General features: G+C 52.8%; 1 protein-coding gene across 3 annotated transcripts in view; it reads right to left on the reverse strand.

Annotated features, from left to right (window-relative positions):
- The window catches only part of NCKIPSD (NCK interacting protein with SH3 domain), a 42,461-nt gene that overhangs the window by 14,832 nt on the left and 6,154 nt on the right, over positions 1 to 21,475 (reverse strand). For all 3 annotated transcript variants that reach the window (XM_080350544.1, XM_080350543.1, XM_080350545.1), the window contains exons 2-5: positions 12,846 to 12,958; positions 11,951 to 12,152; positions 7,760 to 7,847; positions 5,546 to 6,159 (exon numbers count right to left, since the gene is read on the reverse strand). In XM_080350544.1, the coding sequence (XP_080206670.1) occupies positions 5,546 to 6,159; positions 7,760 to 7,847; positions 11,951 to 12,152; positions 12,846 to 12,958 (1,017 nt within the window). The remainder of the gene's footprint in view (positions 1 to 5,545; positions 6,160 to 7,759; positions 7,848 to 11,950; positions 12,153 to 12,845; positions 12,959 to 21,475) is intronic.

Below are 21,475 nucleotides of genomic sequence, written 5' to 3' on the forward strand. Positions count from 1 at the left end.
GTTGCCGGGTGGGCACAAGCCTCTGTGAGCTCTGAGTACTTGGGGAGCTGTGGATGGCCCCACAGAAACCCATGTAACCGGCTGCGAGAGAGGACGGCGGCTTTCTGGAGCCGAGCACAAACCCAAGAGAAATCCCACTGAACAGTGATTTATTACAGGAGCAAATGCGTTAATTAAGAGGCTCGCTTGCTCTTGCCATCCCGTCTTTTTTTTAGGAAGACCTACCACACCGCAGTGTCACCTGCCTGTCCCTGTGCGTCCCAGCTGTGTGCTCCATGTACGTGTCTTACTCACGCCAAGCAGTGCAGGGCTGGTCCTGCTTCAGCCTTTCTGGATGAGCATTTTAACGAGTACTCGTTTTAATGACCACTCTATCCAGCCTCTTATCGCTAATCTGCTTCCCCCAATCCTTCATCTGCAGCCCTTACGGCTCCGCCGAGCATCAAGCGCCTAATGGACTGGGATGAGATCAACCCATTAACAAGCTCGTCAATCCCACCGCTGTAACGATGACGCTGTCTCAGCACCATCCTCAGCCCTCCCATACCAGGTCAGGGCTCTGCTTATTAAACATCTTGGCAGCTGCTCCAACCTGCAGCCTCATCATAAGGTCCTTTCCAGGAATCCACTGGAGAGCTTGTGCACAGGAGGAGGTTTTGGTATTTCTAACACCACCACTTCGCGTTATCTTGCTGCTTCAAGTAGTTCCCTCCCCCCAGCCCCACAGAACAAACTGCTGCAGGAATTTTGTTCCTCCTGAGATGCCTGAACCCATTTTTGGGAACCTCGTCGCACCCACACTGCTCAGAGGTCACCACACCTGCCCAGGTGCCATCATCATCCCAAGCTCTTCCTCACCTTCCTCTCCACCATCCCACATGCTGGATACATTTAAAAGATGTACAGATGAGGTTCTCAGGGACATGGGTTAGTGCCAGTTAGGTTATGGTTGGACTTGATGATCTTAAGGGTCTCTTCCAACCAAAACTGTTCTGTGAGTCTCTGGATCACCAGTGCTGCGGACACACACACATCTGCCAGCAGTTTCCCTCCAGATGAGCCCAGATGTGCCTGGGGCAAACCATACAGCAGGTTTTCAGACACATTGCAGGGGAACTGCTTTGGGAATTCACCCCTTCTCTGCCAGCAAACCATCCCCACTACAAAAACCCAGCGCTGACACTGCACTCGGGCTCCTGTGCAGCCACTAAACCAGGCGGAACAGGGAGCAAGAGAGACTCCTGACTTGGGCCAGCCCAGCTCCCCAGGACAGGCCTAACTCCCCTCTCTGGGCAGCAGCAGGTCTGGGCACCCGGGGACACAGCCCCGCGGTGGGGCAGGTCGGCAATGCCCCCTTCATAAAGGCTCCCCCAGCAATTATCACTAATGAAAGGCCTTGCCTAAGCACTAACGCATTCCTCCCACCCTCCCCACTCACTGTTGTTACAGCATTTCACAGAGGAGGAGCCCTGCCTAGGCAGGCTGACAGTCCAGCCTAAGGAGGCAGCATTAAAAGCGCTCGCCCCGGTGACCCCGCTTTGTCCCCAGCGAGCAGAGGGACAAAGCTCCCGCGGGAGAAGCCGAGCCCCATAGCAGCGCTGGCCTCATCAAAGCAATTCTCCTTTAAGCAAAGCTGAATCGATGAACCAACAGAGGCAGCCCGGGGGGCCGGGGAAGCGGAGGGAGCTCGGCCACATCAGCCACTGGGTTGTCACGGCCCCTTGGGGACAACAGGCAGCCACCAAGCACCAGTCACAGCCCAGCACTGCGATAGAAACCCCTCCAGAAACACGTCACCAACTTCCAAACGTGACCCTCCATCTCCAACACATCCAGGAACCGCTCGACCCCACCAGCCTGGGCTCATCTCCGAGCTTGAACTGAGTTATACACCTTTGTCAGCGGTTTTCCGGCTTAAATTTAAGGCAGTCAGAGACGAGTCTGAGTCACAAGTGCAATATAGCAATGCTAATTTAATAAAAAGCAGATAAGTGATTTCTAAGTGCTCCCTCCCAAGGTGTAGCTGGCTTGTGCATTAGGCAATTTTGCTCACCTCACACTCCGCTTAATACATTCTCAAATCAGCCTCCCAAGGCAAAACATCTACAGTACTGCCCCCCCTCAGACAGGAGATCACTCAGCAGAGCTGAAGGCAATCACACATCACCCATACACACTAATCCCAGCGATTCTCTAGATGCTTGGAAAAAAATCAGGCGGCATTGACATTATCTTTAGTCACGTCCAAATTTCAAACGAGCTCCACAAAAGCCAGCTCTGGTTCAGACGGTCACTGCAGCGATGCCTTTGAGAGGTTTAGAATCATAGAATCACAGGATGGTTTGGGTTGGAGGGACCTTCCCAGTGCCCCCCCTGCCATGAGCAGGGACATCTGCACCAGCTCAGGGTGCTCAGAGCCCCGTCCAGCCTGGCCTGGGATGTCTCCAGGGATGGTTCATCCACCACCTCTCTGGCCAACCTGGGCCAGGCTCTCACCACCCTCAGGGCAACAATTCCTCATATCCAGCTTGAATCTCCCTCCTTTAGTTTAAAACCATCACCCCTTGTCCTGTCACAACAGACTCTTTGCACATCCTGCCCGGTCACCACGTCACTCGTCAGTTCACGGACAAGAGGGGACATTTTCAGGGCCAGGTCAAATCCTGACCTGAGGAAGACAACTCAGCATGTTTGCTCCTGCAGATGAGGCTTCTCCAAGCAGTTCGGTACCTCTGAAGTGCTTTTCCTAAGGTGTGAGCACCTCAGCAGCCTCCTGGTCTTTGCTGTTCCCCCAATGCAGCCTTATGTCACCTCTGGAAAAGCAGGAGCACGAGGTGTCCCAGCAGAAGAGGCTTCTGTTCTGCCAAAAACACGTTCCTGGGCAGACTCCTCGGTGGAGAAGAAGGTAAATAAGAGGGAAGTGCCACCACATTTCAACCCTCAGAAGGCACTGGGGATAGGAGCGAGGTAATGGATTCTGGAATTGATTTAGCGAACCAGTGATCTGACTTCAAATTAGGACTGGAATGGAAATAGAAAGGATATAAGTAAGTAAACAACGTGATACAAAAGGTTGAAGCAGGTACACTACCTGCCACGGGCAAACCAAAACTTCAAATCAAAGCTGATCTCTCACGCTGTTCCAGAGGGTGGAGGAAAAGCCTTGAAAAATATACAAAGGGAGGACTGACTGCGTATTTGCACAGACTGGGGCATAAAGGGATTTCAGAAGCTACAAATTAACGAAAAAGCAGCCCTTGACCTAGAACTGACAACTCAGCAACAATTACACACAGAAGCCCCTGAGATCGCAGAACAATTTGGAATAATGATCAACACGAAGTCAACTGTGATAATCTGTACCGTTAAACTACGGCGGTGCGGCCGCCCCATGGTGACGTGAGACCATCCTTTCGATTGTTAGAGCTGGTCCTTCTGCACCAGGTGAACAACCTGGTCTGGGACCGGGCACCGATGTGTCGGCACAGCCACATCTTCTGCGTGGGACACTCGGGACAAACAGCCACTGCAAACACAGCATTTACACCTGAGCACTGTGCGAGCCCACCCGGACTGTCCCAAGCACCGCTCAGGGTTGGTACCGGTGCCACGGCACCTTCTGCCGGGTCTCCAAACTCTACCGGCCACCTTTAAGTCCTGTGGATGTCTTAAATGACATAAACCACATCAATTACAGGTAGATCCATACTCACCCCACACCAGCATGGGAATTTCTTCCCATCTTTTCCACTGCAGCTGTGGCCATGAAATTGGGGTTTGCAAATCCCCTCTGCAGAAACCTGGCACTCACTTCTGTGCAATTCAGCTTATTGTATCTCAAGAACAGGTATTAAAGATAAAAATAATATACAAAGCTCATCCAAGGTCCAAGTAGCAGAAAACTGAACTTCTTAGCATGTGAGTTGGAGCCAGAACATTTGCTTGGAACAGCAAAATTTTTGTGCTGAATCTCGATCGCCCATCAACACGGTTTTGTTACTGAAGTGGGAAGCAATTAACCGTTGGGCTATGGCCACAAACTGAGACGTGCTGATTGCTCCTAGGACCCTCTGCTCAGCGCAGACAGTTACCCAGATTACGATTTGATCTAAAATTTGAATGCCATTAGTTTTCCATATCCCAGTGCCTCTGAACAGTTCATTATCATCCTGCCATTAGCGATGGAACTCCAATAGGTGCTTATATGAAACGTTCTCCTCGGGGCTGTATTCAGCAAGTGGGAGCTGCCATTTATTATCCCTCCGACTGAAGCTGCCCAGGTGCATTTCGCTTTGCTACAAGAATCAGCCTTTTATTTCCCTCCTCGCGTGTCTGCAGCGGAGCAAGGAGGAACAGACAATTGTTTTGGCATAAGGTTTATTTTGAACAAGCTCAAGATAATGCTCTTCTTCCAGGGGCTGAAAAACTACTCTTCTGTGTTTCTTTTTAAAAAGCAGGGCTGAGGTCTGTGTTATGGAATAGAGGTTCACATCCATGGAAAACTTTAAATCACTTGGATGAAAGACCAGGCCAGACACATGAAAAGTTTTGGATGCTCCATTGTCAAAAGAGACAAGAACCCCTGGGGATTTACAGCATGCGTAGGCACGCTGAATCTACAGAGGATGTGTAGCACCGTAGAGGAGAACAACTTTATACAATGCATTGGTTTATAAAAGGTTTCCATAAAGAAGCACTTACTGCAAAAGCTTCACTTTCCTCAGCCTCTGTTTGTCGCATTCATAACTAAAAACACCTCTTTAAAAAGCCACCGTTCATTTATTTCTCTGATTCTACGCTGCCACAACGGTTCTCTGTGAGCTTTCAACACCTCCTGTCAGAGCTTCCGCAGGACACTCCAAGTCCTGCCGCATCCCTTCCCTGCGCTGTCCCCAACGCTGTCCCCGGGACCTGGAAGGCTGTCACCTCCCGCCCGCTGTGCTCCTGTGGTTCAGATCGCTGCCATCCACCCCATCACCCTCCACCCAAACCGCAGCGTCACCCACAACACTCACCCCTCCACACAGGGCACCAGGGACCCTCTCCGCTGGTTCCACCCCCCCCGCTCAGCGCCAAACTCAAGGTTCTGCCCGTCATCTGCAGCTCATTTGGGGAATAAACTCCTCTGTTTGCCACTTCCCTGCTAACCACGCTCAGAGCTGGTTTAAAGCCCTGGTTCCCTTGGTTAGACGTCCAGCCCACCAAGCATCTCTCCTTCTGTTTAAGATCTTGGTTATTATGCAAAAATTCTTCCTGGAAAGGGCTGTGGGGCATTGGAACAGGCTGCCCAGGGCAGTGCTGGAGTCACCAGCCCTGGAGGGTTGGACAGACAGACATGAGGTTCTCAGGGAGATGGGGCAGTGCCAGGGGTGGGTTATGGTTGGACTCAGTGATCTTGAGGAGCTTTCCCAACCAAAATGATTGTGTGATTCTATCTCACCTCTCATCCCAAACATTAGGAGAGCTCATGGAGCCTGTAAGACCATCTGCCCAATGCCGGGAGGGGGTTTGCAGCAGCCCCCCAGCCCAGCCCCGCAGGCATTACCTTACTCTCCACCACTGAGATGAGAATCTGCTCCATGATGCCGCTGGTTGCTGGGACGGAGCTCTGGATGTGGCCGATGACCACGCCGATGGCCACGCGGGACAGCTCGTAGCTGAGGTGGGTGTTCCTGCGCACCAGCTCGATCAGTTCGGCACCTATTGTCTTGGGCACGGATGCCACCAAACCACTGGGTTCTGGTGGCACCGGCTCCACCGCGGCCGCCTTCTCCTCCAGGCAGAGCGAGCTGAAGGCGTCCAGGCTCGCAGGGGCGGCCGGGGCTGCTTTCTTCACCTGAGAAGCCTTCTCCCCATCCACAGTGTGGGACCTCTGGGTCCCTCCGTCAGCCGGGGGTGCTGGGGCAGCCCTCTTGCTCTGGGGAGATTTGCTGGCCCCGTCCTTCGGGGAAGTCCCGTAGCGGGAACCGGCGTCCAAATTGCGCGTGATGGTGGTGTGGACGCTGCGGCTGGGGACGGGGGGCGGCGTGTTGGCGGGGCTGGAGGTGGCCGTGGGGAGAGCGGCCTCTGACGCAGAAGACGCGGTGTACAAGGTGTCCAGGGACGTGGTGCTTATGGAGGAGGCACTAGAAGCTGACCCAGGGATGATTTCAACAGCATCTGAAAGGGAACAATTAAAAATGCCTTAGCAACAGCATCAAAGGGAAAAAAAGAGAAAAAAAACAAATTGCTACAGCACAGTCCATTAAAAGGCTCATTGTGCATGCGACCAGAGCAGTTTAACTCCTCTTCCTGCCTTACTTATCTCAAAGCAAAATTACACCAGTTCTCTCTGGAGCATTCCCACACAATCACCTCTTTAGAAATGGGAAAACTGCTCTATTGAGATGAATACCCTTCAAAGGGCTCAGTGTCTTACTGGGGAAGGGAATTGGGGACAGGACTAAGGCTTAACGAGGGTTCTTCTTCTGCGCTCAGGTTCTAAGCCCTCACTTCGGAATTATTATGTCTGAGAACTGCAAGACACCGAAGCCTTTGCAGAGCAGCTCACAGCTCCCTCTTGCAGGAACCCCAGCGACCACGCCACAGTCAGCCCTGCGGGGAAGGAAACGTTTGGCTGACACCAGCTCCCATCTCTCCCTTGTGGGACTCCCCAACATTTGATCTGGAGCCCTGGAACCCCATGAGCATCCACCACTTGCACAAGCCTCCATGTTATCTGGTCTGCTGTATTTGTCCCCCTGCTCTTGTTCTGCGTATCTCCAGTGACGGTTCTGTCTCACCTTCCAAGGAAAAAAATCTGCTACAAGCAAAGAGATGCTGAGATTTCTCTCCCCTTTAACCTGATCTAGTATATAATTCTGGCAAAGCTTATCCCTTTGTTTCCAGGAAGCAGAAATGTATCCAAGTCCTTCCCTGACTATGAAAACAGTGACTTGGGCAAACACTGGTTTACCGTCATCTAGAGCTTCAGGAGAGCAGCTGATGTTGGGGGGGAATGTGCCCCACCAAAAGGCAGCTTCCCCACACCAGAGGAAGGGCTGTGGGACAGACACAGACACCTTTGCAGCTCTGCAGGCAACTCCCAACCCCCCTGCCCCACTGCTCCTGGGAACCCTCCAACCACTCCATCCGCCACTCGGTGCTGTGACCGTCACAGCGCTGAGAGTGACCACTGTCTGGAGCTCCTGCCGTCAGCCTGTGGCCCTGCTGCAATGGGCAGAGAACAGCTCTGCCGTGGGAGATGGCCACGGTGTCTGTGGGAGTAAATCGCCAAGGTTGTGTGCTGGCCAGAGCAGCCACAAGAGCAGGGAGAGAATTTGCTCCTTGGAAAGCACGATGTTCCCCAAGGGCCATGGACAATGGAGGAGGAGGACATTGTACCCATCAGCCATCCGCAGGTGCCCAGACCCTCCTGGATCAGAGAACCAGAGTCATTTTGGTTGGAAGAGACCCTCAAGATCATGGAGTCCAACCATAACCCACCCCTGGCACTGCCCCATGTCCTGAGAACCTCATCTCTGTCCAATCCTCCAGGGATGGTGACTCCAGCACTGCCCTGGGCAGCCTATTCCAATGCCCCACAGCCCTTTGGGGAAGAAATTGTTCCCCAGATCCAACCTCAACCTCCCCTATATAAATTCAGGGTATACATAAGGATGTCCTCCTAAGCACAAAGCAAAAGCATCCAGGCGCAGTGACTGCTGTATCACGCAGTGTCCGCTTCGTGCCCAGGATCCGGAGAGCGGTCCGTCCTTACTTTTAACGGGACCGGCGATCTGCGCGTTCCTGCGTTTCTCCGGAGGCGGGGGGGTGACGGGCGCCGCGCGCCGCGGCTGCGGCGGGATCTGCAAGGCAAGATTTCAGAGCAATCAAAGGCGGTTGACAATAAAGACATTGTCTGTTCTGAAACCTCCTTTCTCGCGTGCGTGTGTAGATTTGTCCTTACATCTCTCTCATCATTTGGGGAAGTTTTCTCAGGAGGACAGATATTAATAGGCAGCTTCCTAGAAGAACAAAGCAGGACTCACGCCTGCTTCATCCCCTCCCTGTGACAGGCAAAGCAGCCCTTGTTTAATTGCCGTGTTCGGCTGCACTCAGCGCACACGTCGTGTAGACCTGTCAAGCATTTACTCCTCCTTTATTCCAAACGCGAACCCACACACGAACCCACGCCGTGACTCCACATTACTCTCAACAGCTCCGCGGCGGCTGCAAACAGAGCCCGTATTTAGACGCTCTTCTGGAGAGATCCATTACATCAGCCACAAATACCCTTGCAGAAAGACAAAGCCAAGGACTGGAGACACATAAATGCCTTTTCCATGCTTTCAGAGCTATTTCTGCTCATGCAGGGAGGGAGAAAATAGGGCTAGACCCTCTATGCAATCCTACACTATAGCAAGACCCGCTGGCAAAAGCTTTTGCCAAGGAGTTGCATTAACTCTCAACATCTGAGATCTCTCTGCAAGTCTCCAGGAGCAACGCCAAGCCACCCAGATTCCTTTACTTGTCTTTTCCCATTGGATCCAGACACCGTGATCACCAGCATTGCTCACACCAGTGCGGTGTTACCGCAGGGGTGACCTCTGATCGGCTGGGTGGGAGCACATTGCATCAATACTCTAAATCCTCACACCCCATGGCCAGGAGACTCTCAGGACTCGGGTAGTTCAGAGACACCTGCTGCCCAAAACACATCCTTATTTTTATGGAATATTGCAATCGCTGCTGCAGCAAAACCGCCCCGGGCAGCGCGGGATGGGAATGGAGATGATGGTCAGAACGTCTCAGGTGGCCCAGGTTGAAGCCAGCTGGAATCTACCTGCCATAGTGACACCCAGACCATCACGTGGTGCCAATTTCCCACGTTTCTTTAGCCCTGGAAAAGAAGTTTTTCTGTGACCTGCTCTGTAACACCAGCAGCGCTGCCAGTCCCTGCAATGAAAACCTGAAACATGCCTCTGAAAGGTCTATTTTAAATGGCTCAGAACAAGGAGAATGAAAAAAAATGTGCTTTCTTTTCTTCCCTGGATCCAGGAAGGGTAGAAACTTCCTCTGAAATGGAAGCAAAGATATTCCTGGGAATAAGACACCTCCAGGAGCCACCTCAAACGTTCAAGACTCGATGCCAAAAGCTGACGCTACAGTGCTCCCCAGGTGAGTGAAGACGCAGCAGTTTGCACAGCTTACCAAGGCTTTGACAAAGGATCTCTCAGTCCTCTCCTCCCACCCAACGCATCCAACCTTTTACTGTGCCACATCACAAGTCGCTCCCTTACAAGCCCCTTTAGCTGGTGGATTAGCAGGAGATCCCAGCCCGAGCTCTGCTGCTCTTGTCAATCCCTCCCACATTGTTCTCTGGGTAAAACGCTACGTGATACTTGCACACGGCTTCAAAAATGACCTGTGTCAGTCCAGAAAGAGAGAATGCACAGCTGAGAGAGGCCACACAGCTCGGGAGGGGTCTCTGCATCGTGTGGTCCCAAATCCGGAGAGCTCAGCTGTGCTAAGAGCAGAGTCCCCTCCGCAGAACGGTGGGGACAGCGGCACGAGTTGGAGCCGCTCGGCGCGGTCACAGTGCAGCGGGATTCACAGCCGGGAGCGCTCAGAGCTCAGCACCAGCGTGACGGGTTTGGGTACAGCTTGGGTTGGCATTTGGGAGCGTTCCCATGGCCTCACTGGCCCTTCCAAACACACCGTGCAAGTTTAACACAGCTATCACAGGCTAGGGTTTAAATTGATGGGCGCATGGCTGATGTCGGCTCAGAGCCCTGCCAGCCTCGTCTAGACGTGAGGCACCACGTGAACTCCCCCGAGCTGAGAGCGGCCGCACGGCCCGGAGCCACGAGGGACAACTGACGGGTGTCCCCTCCCTCCGCCCCACGGGGCCAAGGGGGTGATGTACAGCATCAAAACCCCCAGGGAAAGCGAGGAAAGGGGAGAAAAGCATCCTCCATTTGCCGTGGGGAAGGTGATGGTGCAGGAGCCCTTGCAGCTCAGACCCCCCATCCGTGGGAAGGAGGAACCTTGTCAAAGGTGCAGAGAGAAGCACCTACACGTGTTAAAACCCTTCCTTTCCCCAAGCGTCTACGAGGGGGCTGTGAACTTCCCAAATGCACAGATTTGACACGCGTGCGTCCCGTTTTGCAGGGGCTGCTGCAGCGGCTCCGCTCCCAGCGCCGCTGCAGACACGACTCAACCACGGCCCTCCCACCCGCTGCTGGGGGGCACAGACCAGCACCCTCCTTCAGCCCCAGCTCCTGGGAACCCTGCTAGTGGGGTGGGAACCTTCAAACAAACTAAACCACCCCAAACAAACCAAACCAACACTCCCTCGCCCACCACCTCCGCTCAGCCAGCTCTGCCAAGGCGCACTGGTCCACAGCATCACAGCCCACGGAGTGTTTGCGGATGCCACGGGCTGACTAAAAACACCCTGAGAGCCCAACCTCCTCGCTTGGCAGCTGCTGTGTGACTGTCCCAGCTCCTGCTAATGACAGCAGAGCTGACCAGAGGCTCAGCACCGGTGCCAGCGCTGAGTCCCTCCGCCGGCTCAGCCCTAGGGAAGCAAAGCCAGCCATGGGAGATTTGCACTTCCAATTTTCGCACAAGTTCCCAGATGCAAACACTGAGCACGCTAGAAAATGCAAAGCAATGAAAAGCACATCCCAAGACGTGCTTTCTCTGGAGCTGGCGAGAACATTTAGATTTCAGGAGGTCTCTTAGGCAGCTGCATGACCCGTGGCAGAGTCAACGCTGCTTCCTGCATTTCGGGTTTTCAAAGCGCACGGGAAATCCCCCAACCGAGCTGTTAAAACCTCAAGGAGCCCCCTGAGCACAGGGCATCGCTGGGAGCCCTTTGACTGCGCCCTCAGTGCCACTCAGCCAGAAACAGTTCCTTGTAGCCAAGGAATCTGGTGGGCAACCAAACCACAGACCAGATAAAGATGGGAATCAGCACGGCAAACGGGCCGTAAGGTGCTGCATTGGCTTTGCCCGTAATGCAAATGGAGCTGCTCTGGCTGCCCAGAAAACAACCACCAGGAGAAAAACGGGGTTTGGAGGGATTGCCGCGTTCTGCGCGAGCCGGAGCGACCGCTCGTCTCTGCGGACTCGCAATTCTTCAAGTGTAAAACACACCTCATCTGCCAGGAGTGACAGCGCTTCAGTAGCTCATAAACGCTTATTCCAGGGAGATGAAGAAAAACTACAGTGCACACGTTCATCTGCAGCAGAAAATATATATATATATATATCTCCGTGCTCATCCTTGCACGGAGCCTGAAGCCCTAACAGCCGGCTCTGCCTGCGCAGCACCATCGGCCGCATTGCTCGCCCCAGCAACCGCGCACCATCCTGTGCCAACCTCGCTGGTGCTGCGCAGTGACCTCGGTGCTGTGCGTCACCGAGATACAAGAAATCCGCTCTAAATCATATTTCCTGCAATTTACTTCTAATTCATCATGACACGGAACATTCAGACAAAGCAGGATCTTTGTGTGTTGTTGTTTTCGTATTTTGAGCAGTACAAATAGGCACAGCAGAGAAATGCTTAAGGACCAAAGACCTTCTTGTGTGGATTTAAAAGGGGGCAACAAAGCGGCGCTGAGCACTCGGGGGGTGGTTCTGCTCACATCAAAACCAGTACTGAAAGTATCCTCTGGGGAGCGTGCAGCTCTTTGAGAAAGTTGTCAAGAGACTAGAGTGGATCTCACATATCTCCATAAAACCACAGACCCTCAAGGATCCCCAAAACCAACACAAATGTGAAAGGCAGAGCACTGGTTCTAGATTTCTTAGAGACAGCATCAATTTATACCGCGGTGACCCCAGGTGAGCAGCATAAGCGCTCGATTTGTGCCTCCAGCTGCAAAGGCACTTTACTGACCAGGACAAGCGAGGTCACACCAGCAAAGGAGGAAGCTAGAAAGCGTTTAGCTGCTGTTACCTGGTAGAGACCTTCATCCTCCTCCTCGAACTCGGTGTTGGGCAGGCTGTGGTGCCGCTCGTAGCCGGTCCGGCACACGCCGTTGGGCTGCCGCGCCACGTCCAGGTGGTGGTCGCTGGAGGACTGTGTCATCACCGTCCCCTGCGGCGCGGGGGAGTGACCCTTGCGGGACACGGTCTCCTTGCGGTGATGGATCAGCTTTCTGAAACGGGACGGCAGTGTCAGGAACAGCAGAGCGACCGCGCTGCAACGTTTGCATGATGGATTTAAATGATTTATTGCATTTGGGCTATATATACCAGAATGGGTTATATTACTCTGAGCACCAACTACGGTTTCATTAACAACTAAGGAAGCACTTCTGGGGGAGGAAGGAAGAAGCTTTGCAAGAGTCCATGATTTATTCATCAGTTCGCTGGAGAAAAATGCCTCTTCCTCAGGGGAGAGCAACATATTGCATTGCAAGCTCCAGAAATTGCCTGCACTTTAGAATCAGTGTTCAGCTGAGATTAAACCAGCGTGCCCCAGCGCAGAGTGCGAGGTGGCAGAGGAACAAAAAGAACCTTCTCACAAGCAATTATTCGAGAACAAATTAAGGACCTCGTGCCACATGCCAACAACCTCAACAATTCCTGGCTGGTAAGAGGAGAAAATACATCTGGAAAAGTTTGGGATTTCTCCTCTGAGCCTACAGCACAGCTGGGAGTTTGGCTCCTCTTCACATGCGCAGGGATGGAGAGGGGAGATGGAAGCCCCGCTTTGCTGGACACAGTTGACAGGAGAAGCAGCATTGGCCACCAGCTCCAATGGGCTTTGCAGCACAGGGACTCAACTCAACGACGTTCAACTTGACCCCCAAGAACACAAAAGAGCTGAGCACCAGGTCTGCACTTACTGGAGGACATCCCTCTGCTCCAGGTTGTACTTTCCCCCGTTCTTCATGGCCGCGTTGTGCACAGCCTCAATGGCACGGTCGATAGACTGTAGAACCACATCTTGCTCCAGCACCTGAAAAAAAACACACACAAAAAATCCCGTACGACACTGTGCTGCTTCAGCTGCGGTTCTTTCGCACCGGAGCGTAAGGCAGGAGAGACCACAGAACCCGCCGAAGGGCCAAGGACCAGCTCCCAGAGCCAGAACCCATCTCAGCACCACCTCACTTTTCCCTCCTTCCTTCCTCCCGAGGGAACACACTTGAAGCCCTGCTTCAAACCGAGTCTGCAAGTCCCTGTTACAAGCACCGAAATCCAGTGATGGCTCTAGAAGAGCGGGGACGGAGCTCCAGGACCAGGCCTTGAATATGCAGCGGCTGCAGGGACCTGCTGAGACCACACTGCAAAGCCCAGCTTATCCCAAGCTCAATTATTTCTGCTCCTGCTGCCCAGCTGTGGAGCACACACAGAGCTACAGACCTACTCAAAATCCAGTGCCCTTCATGGTCCATTGCCTCTAGGTTTGCATTTTCGCTCGCTTTTTTCCTTGATGGTTTTTATGCTTGTTTTGCAACTCGAAGTGCCTTTTCCAAATCTCCACCCAAACTGTCATAGCAACATTTATTTCTCCTGCCAGCCGGTTTAGCACTCTCCACTGCAGCTGAAATAAACATCAGCTTTGAAGCAAGAAATACCAAAGGTGCCATTCCCCGGGGTGACGCGGGAGGCCGGGAGAGCTGTGGCCAAGGGCCATGGGAAGGTAAAGCAGGTTCCCACACCTGGGCCATGCTCCACGCCTTTGTTTGCAGCAGCTGACGTGCCTTCAGAAGACAAGACCTTTACAGGAATAAGGTTGAAGGCAAAGGAGATGCTACTGAATCCTTGCCCTGCATCCAGCAGAGCTGCAGGTCTCCTGTAGCTGGTCCCAGCATCATCCATCTGGTTCGTGCATCATTCATTTGGTACCAGCACCATCCATCTGGTTCCTACACCATTCATTTGGTACCAGCACCTTTCATTTGGTTCCACCACCATCCATCTGGTTCCAGCACCATCCATTCGGTACCAGCACCATCCATTCGGTACCAGCAGCCTTGGCCTGGGTGAGCAGGAGGAGAGGAAGGGGATACTCGGACTCCAGCGCTCGCTGCAGCTGTTTGAACACTAAACCCCCTTCATCTTGGCTTCCTTTGCCCCCTCCCTGCATCACAACAACCATTTATCCAGCCAAGGAGCGGCTGGAACCTCATCACGGATGCACCTTAATTGGCCTTTGGGGGCTGCAGAGCAGCAGAAGGCAAACCCCCCCCAACAGGGCGGAAAGCGCCTGCCTGCATAGCACTGGCATGCAGTTTTCTGATAACATGCTATGTATTATTTATGTCCTGATTAATTACTAAACCAAATGTGAATTAACAGCAACTGCAGACTGTGGGGAAAAAACCAAACCAAACCAAACAAAAACAACGAACCAGCACAACCTCCAAACAAGGTGGGGATGAGATGCCCCTGCTGCGACGCCTTTGAAGAAGGAAAATTTAGGAGGTTTTTTTGTGGGTTTGTTTTCCCAAGAAACAGAGATAGGGAAGAAAGCAACTGGGAAGAACTTTAAGAAGAAAACCATGTGTGTTAAAATGTATCTACCAGATTTATTAAAAGTATGAGATCAAGGACAAAACCAACACTCAGAAGCCAACTTTGGGATGAAGGCTCCAAGCAGCCCCATATGGCCTCGGTGGCATTAACACCTCTCACTCCAGATCTAAGGAAGGAAATGGGGCAAAGCTCATTTGAACGCAGTTAAACAAGTGCTGTATGGAAAGGTGAGTTATTTCAGAGGATATATCTCGTTTTCTTATGGCACGCTGCTGCTTTCTTCCCCAAAGGGCTGTGGGGCATTGGAACAGGCTGCCCAGGGCAGTGCTGGAGTCACCATCCCTGGAGGGCTGGACAGACGGACATGAGGTTCTCAGGACATGGGGCAGTGCCAGGGGTGGGTTACGATTGGACTTGATGATCTTGAGGGTCTTTTCCAACCCAAATGATTCTGTGATCCTCTGACATCACCCCCAATCCCCAGGAATCCACAGGCTGGAGCTGCTGCTCGCCGTGCGATCCATTTGTTATGGAGGGGGAGCTTCTCCTCTAATACAACATCGCATTTGCACACTAATGCAGCAGCGCTGTGACAACCACCTTTTAGCTGCCGCGCTCTTTCCTTTGTCTCCTCTCCCCAACCCTCTATTAACAGGGCCTTGTCAAAAGGGCTGGAATAAAAAAGCAGCATTAACATGCCACTTGCACTTTGTGACATTATTGATGCTTCTCGTGAATCGTCTCCTCCTCCCTTGCTCAGCTGAGCTCAGGGTCTTCAGCACAGGGGCTGCCTCGCATTTGGGGCTTGCAAGACACCCCGCATTGGGGATCCCCTGCCCTACAGCCATACCTGAGCTGGTGAAGATGTCCCTGCTCACGGCAGGGGTGGCGTTGGGTTGTCTTTGAAGGTCCCTTCAACCCAAACTGTTGTATGACTCTGTGGTGGTGGTGGAAGGTGCCGGTCACGCGTGCCCACCTTGCGGGGTGAGGGCCGGGGGTCTCCTCGGTTCCGCGGGGTCCACAGCTATCAGGTGTGGACAAGAGGCATCAATAGGACACGTCACCCTCTGCCCAACATACCGTGCAAACAGAGAGGTGTTTTGTTGAGGTATTGACCCACATGGATGTGGTGACTCACCCCAGAAAGGAGCGGCCACCACCCCTCCTATCAGATATCGCTGCTTTGATCAAGTAAAACGCTGCAGCAGAGAAATGCCAGGCTATAGAAACAGTTGTGCGGACCAGCCTGGCCACACGGAGGAAGGGGCAGAGCGGTGACCCCTGACGATCACGGACCAGACGATTGATGGGCACCATATCAGAGACTTGGGGCACCACCGGCGCCCTGCGGGCAAGTTACAGCTGCATCAGAGCCACGGGTATCAGCCAGGAAACCCAATTTCTGCCTTTATAGCCCAGCACAGGAGAATCACAGAAGCATCAATAAATCATTACTTCCTCTCTCCTTGCTAATAACACGAGCAAACAAAGAGTTTCCCCAGAGCCTGCTGCCAATTTCCTCCTGCCCCTGTCTGCGGGGGGGCTCCCTGTATGACGGGGGCAAAGCCAGAACCTCAGCGCTGCCCTGGGGTGCTCTGCACATCCCCATTCCCGAGGCAGGCGGAGAATCATAGAGAATCAAAGAATCACAGGATGGTTTGGGTTGAGGGACCTTCCCAGCTCCCCCAGTGCCCCCCCTGCCATGAGCAGGGACATCTTCACCAGCTCAGGGTGCTCAGAGCCCCGTCCAGCCTGGCCTGGGATGTCTCCAGGGATGGTTCATCCACCACCTCTCTGGCCAGCCTGGGCCAGGCTCTCACCACCCTCAGGGCAACAATTTCTTCCTCATGTCCAGCCTGAATCTCCCTCCTTTAGTTTAAAACCATCACCCCTTGTCCTATCAAAACAAGCTCTGCTCAAGAGTCTGTCCCCATCTTTCTTATCAGCCCCTTTTAAGCACTGAAAGGTGCAATAAGGTCTCCCCGGAGCTTCTCTTCTCCAGCTGAACACCCCAACTCTCTCAGCCTGTCCTCCCAGCAGAGCTGTTCCAGCCTCAGATCATTTTTGCAGAGAACGTCTTTCCCAGGACCAAAGCCAGGCTTCTAAACAGCGTCCTTCCAGGATGTCCTGCGGGTACCTCAGTGCAGCCAACACAAGTCACAGTCACGCACGACCAGGGATGCGTTTGTCCCCGCGCTCACATCGCTCTCAGCGTCCCTGCCCGTGAGCAGCCTCCCCAAAAAACCCACACGTGCATGGGACGAGTGGCACATCCTGCTTTCCCACACGCGGGCTGATGAGAGATCCCGGCGTTTCTGAACACGCTGCGGGCGTCCGGGCTGCGTGAGCTCCTCTCCTGTTCCCCCGGGGCTATGGGAAGTGTCACCCCCTCCCTCCTCGTTGGGAGTCCTTCCACGTGTGCCGCCGGCGTTGTTGAAACGCGCTCACACAGAAGAACTCGCTCAACAGTCTAGAATAATCATACCTTTCAGAAAAGCATTTTCCCCCCCAGCAGCTGACGGCTGCGGCGGCGCGGACAGGCCGAGCCACCCCGCGCCTGCGAGGCTCCCACGTTTGCGAAAGTGGCCCATTAATGCACCGCAAGCTTTTCTTCGCCTCCGCAGGGGGCTGAGCCGAGAAAACGTGACTTTTTTCCCTCCTGCCTCCCCAGTTTTTAGCGATCAAAGGCATTCGCTCTCCCGCACGCGCAGGAATCGGTGCCCTCATCCCAGCAGCGGCTCCCGCAGCCACAGGGGTGCCCGGGCAGCGCTGCCGCTTGTCACCCTCGTGTCACTGCTCCGGCTCTCACAATAAAGCACAGACAAAGTTTTGTCTGCAGCGACAGCTCGGTTTTCACGCAGCTGCGCTGACACGGAACGCCACTGAAATGAGGGTATTTATCCCACTGGCGTACACAGGCACAGGCTGGCTCTTTGTTACTCAAATCGGAGACGAACGCCGCCGCTCAGGTCACACGCCACCCGTCCCCAGTCACCGCCCGGCTGTCTGCACACTGTATTCCTTCCGGATTTAAATGATTGTGGCAGCAGCGCACAAAAACCGACCGGCTTTGTCCGTGGCAGAGTGATGGACCAGATATGGGTTCCCCCTCCTGAACCGCTCAGCTCAGACAAATGGGCCGAGTTCTGCTTTTTGCATCGCTATGGGAAATCCAGCTCCTTTCTCTTCCCCTTTCCGCAGCCCCAATCAGAAATGTTTAGTTTAGCCAAGAGATACGCATTAACTTCTCGTCAGCATGAAGATATTGTGCGCTTAAAGCAGCGCGACAAAAAAAGCAAGTGAAACAATGAGCAACTGTCCTGGTTACCGAGTAAATCAGACGAAAAAAGCTTCAAACAAACCTGCAGCATCTCTGGCTTGCTAGCGAGCAAACAAAGACATGGCTGAGCTCTCCCGACAAAGAGGCAGCCCAGAAACAGAGCTGGGATTCCCGCTGATACGCGACGGTGGGTTTCTAACAGCTCGGTGCTTTTCTGCTGCAGCCTGCAAAAACCAGAAACGAGGAGAAACGAGAGACGGGGAAAGGGTTGAAATTGTGCTAAAGCAAAAGCCAGAGATGTACTAACTAGGAACAGTACAGGCACAAGTGGCACTTGGAATAAATGGAACCCTGACAGCAGCAGAGGGATGCACAGCAACCAGATTGCAACTGATTTATGTCCCGGGCAGCTCTAGAGTCGGAGTGAAGGGTGCGGAGACCTGCTAAGGAACAACAAAATAGCCCGACCCACCAGGGCTGGAAACGCTTCGTCCTGGGTCTCCAGTCACGCTCAGACCCCGAGTACCGGCCACAACCATCAGGATCCGCCACCGATTCCTTCCCTGGCAATTCTGTGGCCTCCAGTAACCAGAACATCTAACCAGAACATCTAACCAGAACATCTAACCAGAACGCGTCTCTTGAGCCAAAACACGCCAGGATGATAAATGTGGAGACAGAGGTATTTAAGTTAAAGCAGTCAACACATACCGAAGTATTTTGCCGTTCTCTGGTGCCTTAATTCTCACCACTCCCGGTGCTGCAGTGACTCCTGGCTCGGCCAGGCCCCGGAACAGCCCCCAGCGCTGCCCCGCTTGGGGTCACCCCTTCAGCGTCCTTTTGGCACGTCATTGCCAAACAGATCTGACCTGACCAACACTCCTTGAGGGATTTAAACAAGTACGATGGCTGTGCTCCTGGTGAAGAACAACCCTCAAACACCCCTTTGCTTTCAGGTGTAAAGCTAACAAAACACGGAAGGTTTTCTGAAAGCAAAGAGGCACCTCCCTTGCTCCCCTCCCGTGGATGTCGGTAGCTATTATACATATTTCAGCACGTCCATGGTAGCACTATCAAACAGGGGATGCTATTCATTCTTTTGGCTTATTAGCACCATACACAAAAATTGCATGAAGTTCGCTGTGCTGGCTAATTATGGCAAAGCCAATTAAAGACTGTGGAGGGTGCAGGTGCAGGGTGGCAAGGGAGGGGTACGAGAGGGGCTGAAATACTCCTGTCAAGAGGCTGAAGATGCTAATTTGCCATAGATAAAATACCCAAATATGCCACAAAGTGCTTGTTAACCGAGAGCTGCTCCGCAAGCACATTTATTCCTGGTAAAGTGGGTGCTTTTGCTGAAGCAATCGGCACCCAGACACTTAAAAACTCAGGGAGTCAACACCATCAAGCCTTATGGGGACAATGATCAAGCTAATGCTAATGCTCAAAAAGAAATGAAGATACCATTGAGACCTGCGGCAATGTCTCATAACTACAACTGTTACGTGTTGGATCATAAAGACAGAGCACAAAGCAAAGAAATATCCAGAAAATGGTGAACCAAGGACCCCGCAGCCTCTCGAGTTGGTTTTTGACCGGCAGACGGTGGGAGCGGACACAGTTTTCTGGGCTGCAACACTTAGTTTCCACTGACCTACAAAAGGACCTTGAGAATTGCAAGTTTAGCTGCGTTTATCAGAGGAATGAGGCTAACTTACTGTTATCTCCAGATTCAGTCCGAGAACAAATCCAGGGGTTTGTTTAGTGGGCTTTTTTCACCTTAAAAAAGAAGATTACGGGGTTCAAGTGGATTTGCTGACATTTCACCTGTGAGGAAGTGAGAGGTGGGTCACGGAAGAAAAGCAATTAATTAGTGTTCCACACTATCTGCAGGGGAAAAAGAGCCGCCTGCTCCAGCTGCAGGTTATAATCCCATCTCCTCTCGCAGCTTAGAGCGGCACAGGCGCCCCACAAACACCACGAAATGAGAACAGGAGGGGAATGTCCCCTTAGGACACTGTGCTACAGGCAGCAGAGCAGCCATAATCCTGTTTTCCTCGCTTCCTCCGGCTGCGGACAAAATAAAGTGCGTTTGTTAGGCTGTTCTCATGTGGAAAACTTTCACCCAGCTCACAGGCCCCATCACAGCATCGATTTCTCACGTTCACCTTCTCACCCGTGTCAGCACCCACCCCGCTCAGCGCTACCGCTGGGACCAAATTATGAGACATCTCCCCAGTTCATCTCCAGAGGGACAAATCCTGCAGGACGGGAGGTGGCCTGGACCCAGCTGGTGGCGCAGAGGGCGCGGAGCAGGAACCCTCCGGTGCACAAGGCCACCGCGGGGCACAGAAAGCTGCCGACAGCAACCAAGGGGCCACTGAACCCTCAAGCCGGGTGGTTTGCACAGCCCAGGTTGTCACTGTCCTTCCCCACTTCTAAACCCCCCCAGGCCATGGCCGATCACTCTTTGCTGCTCACAGCTCCCTACAACCCACCTACGAGACGCTTGTGTGACCCGTCAGATGTGGAGGACCAACCAAGAACCAAACGCTGCAACTGTGGTTTTGCCAGAAGATCTGTTTTCTCACCCATGAATAGTGTTTAAAAGCTGATCAGAGTTTGGTCTCATCTTGAGATCTTAAGCTTCTGAAGAGGAGCTCAAGAATACAGCCAGTTCACGTGTGTTCGTGAATGTCCAAGTCTCAGATGCCAACTGGGCAACACTTTGAAGAGAGCCCAAGGCCACAGACAAGCGCAAAGCTGCACGATGGAGAGGTTTCTTTCCATCCCTGATGTAAAGAATTATACTGTACAGGCCCCTTGACAACGACTGCAGAATTATTTCAATACTGCTATCTTGTCATCAAGTTATTGGAAGGCAGACACATGAAATCAATTCAAAATAACAAATTAAAGGGATGCATTTGTCAGCGTAAGGCAACAAGCAGGATTCTGGGGCAGACAAAAACTTCATTACTTAGAACTCAGACAAAACAGCATCCCTTGAAGCACTATGTGAAATGGAAAAAGTCTTCAGCTATAAACACTGATTGGGTGAGGCTCAGGGAAATCCCTGAGCTTCTGCATTAAGTAATGAATTTTTATGATCATCATTCTTATTTGAGGTACCGGGTTTTCAAGAAATTATTCTTTTTGCATGCTGAAAAACATGGGTTTCTCTGATACTTGAGCTTCTCCCCACACATTCCTGAGGGACAGCCCAGGCTGGGTATGGAGGGAAGGGAACAGGACCTGCCTTCTGGCCTGTCTTGGGTGCGATTTATGACCTGGTCACAGTACACATGATGTTCAAACCGTGGTATCGCATGATGTTCAAACCATGGTGCCGCCTCCTCCTCCTGCAAACACGTCCCTTTCCTCAGGGGTGAGAGAAAAAGGGTATCTCCATCCAGCCTGGAAAACCACAGGATTCACTGAGTTCACTCAAAAAAGAACTGTCACCAGAGCAGACTGAGAGGCCGGGGGGGTTTGCGTTTGTCTGCTCGGCGCGGAGCTTCCACCCGACCTCCTCCGGGAGCCGCCTGGTTTGTACAGGAGCTGCCCCAGGTCTCGGAACAACCAGCACAGCACAGACACCGCGCTGACAGAGTCCAAAAACCTGCCCACCGCTTAGAATTATAGAATCATTGTGGTTGGAAGAGACCCTCAAGATCACTGAGTCCAACCATAACCCACCCCTGGGACTCCCCC

This window comes from Nesoenas mayeri (genome assembly GCF_963082525.1).
Source record: "Nesoenas mayeri genome assembly, chromosome: 10".
NCBI lineage: Eukaryota > Metazoa > Chordata > Aves > Columbiformes > Columbidae > Nesoenas > Nesoenas mayeri.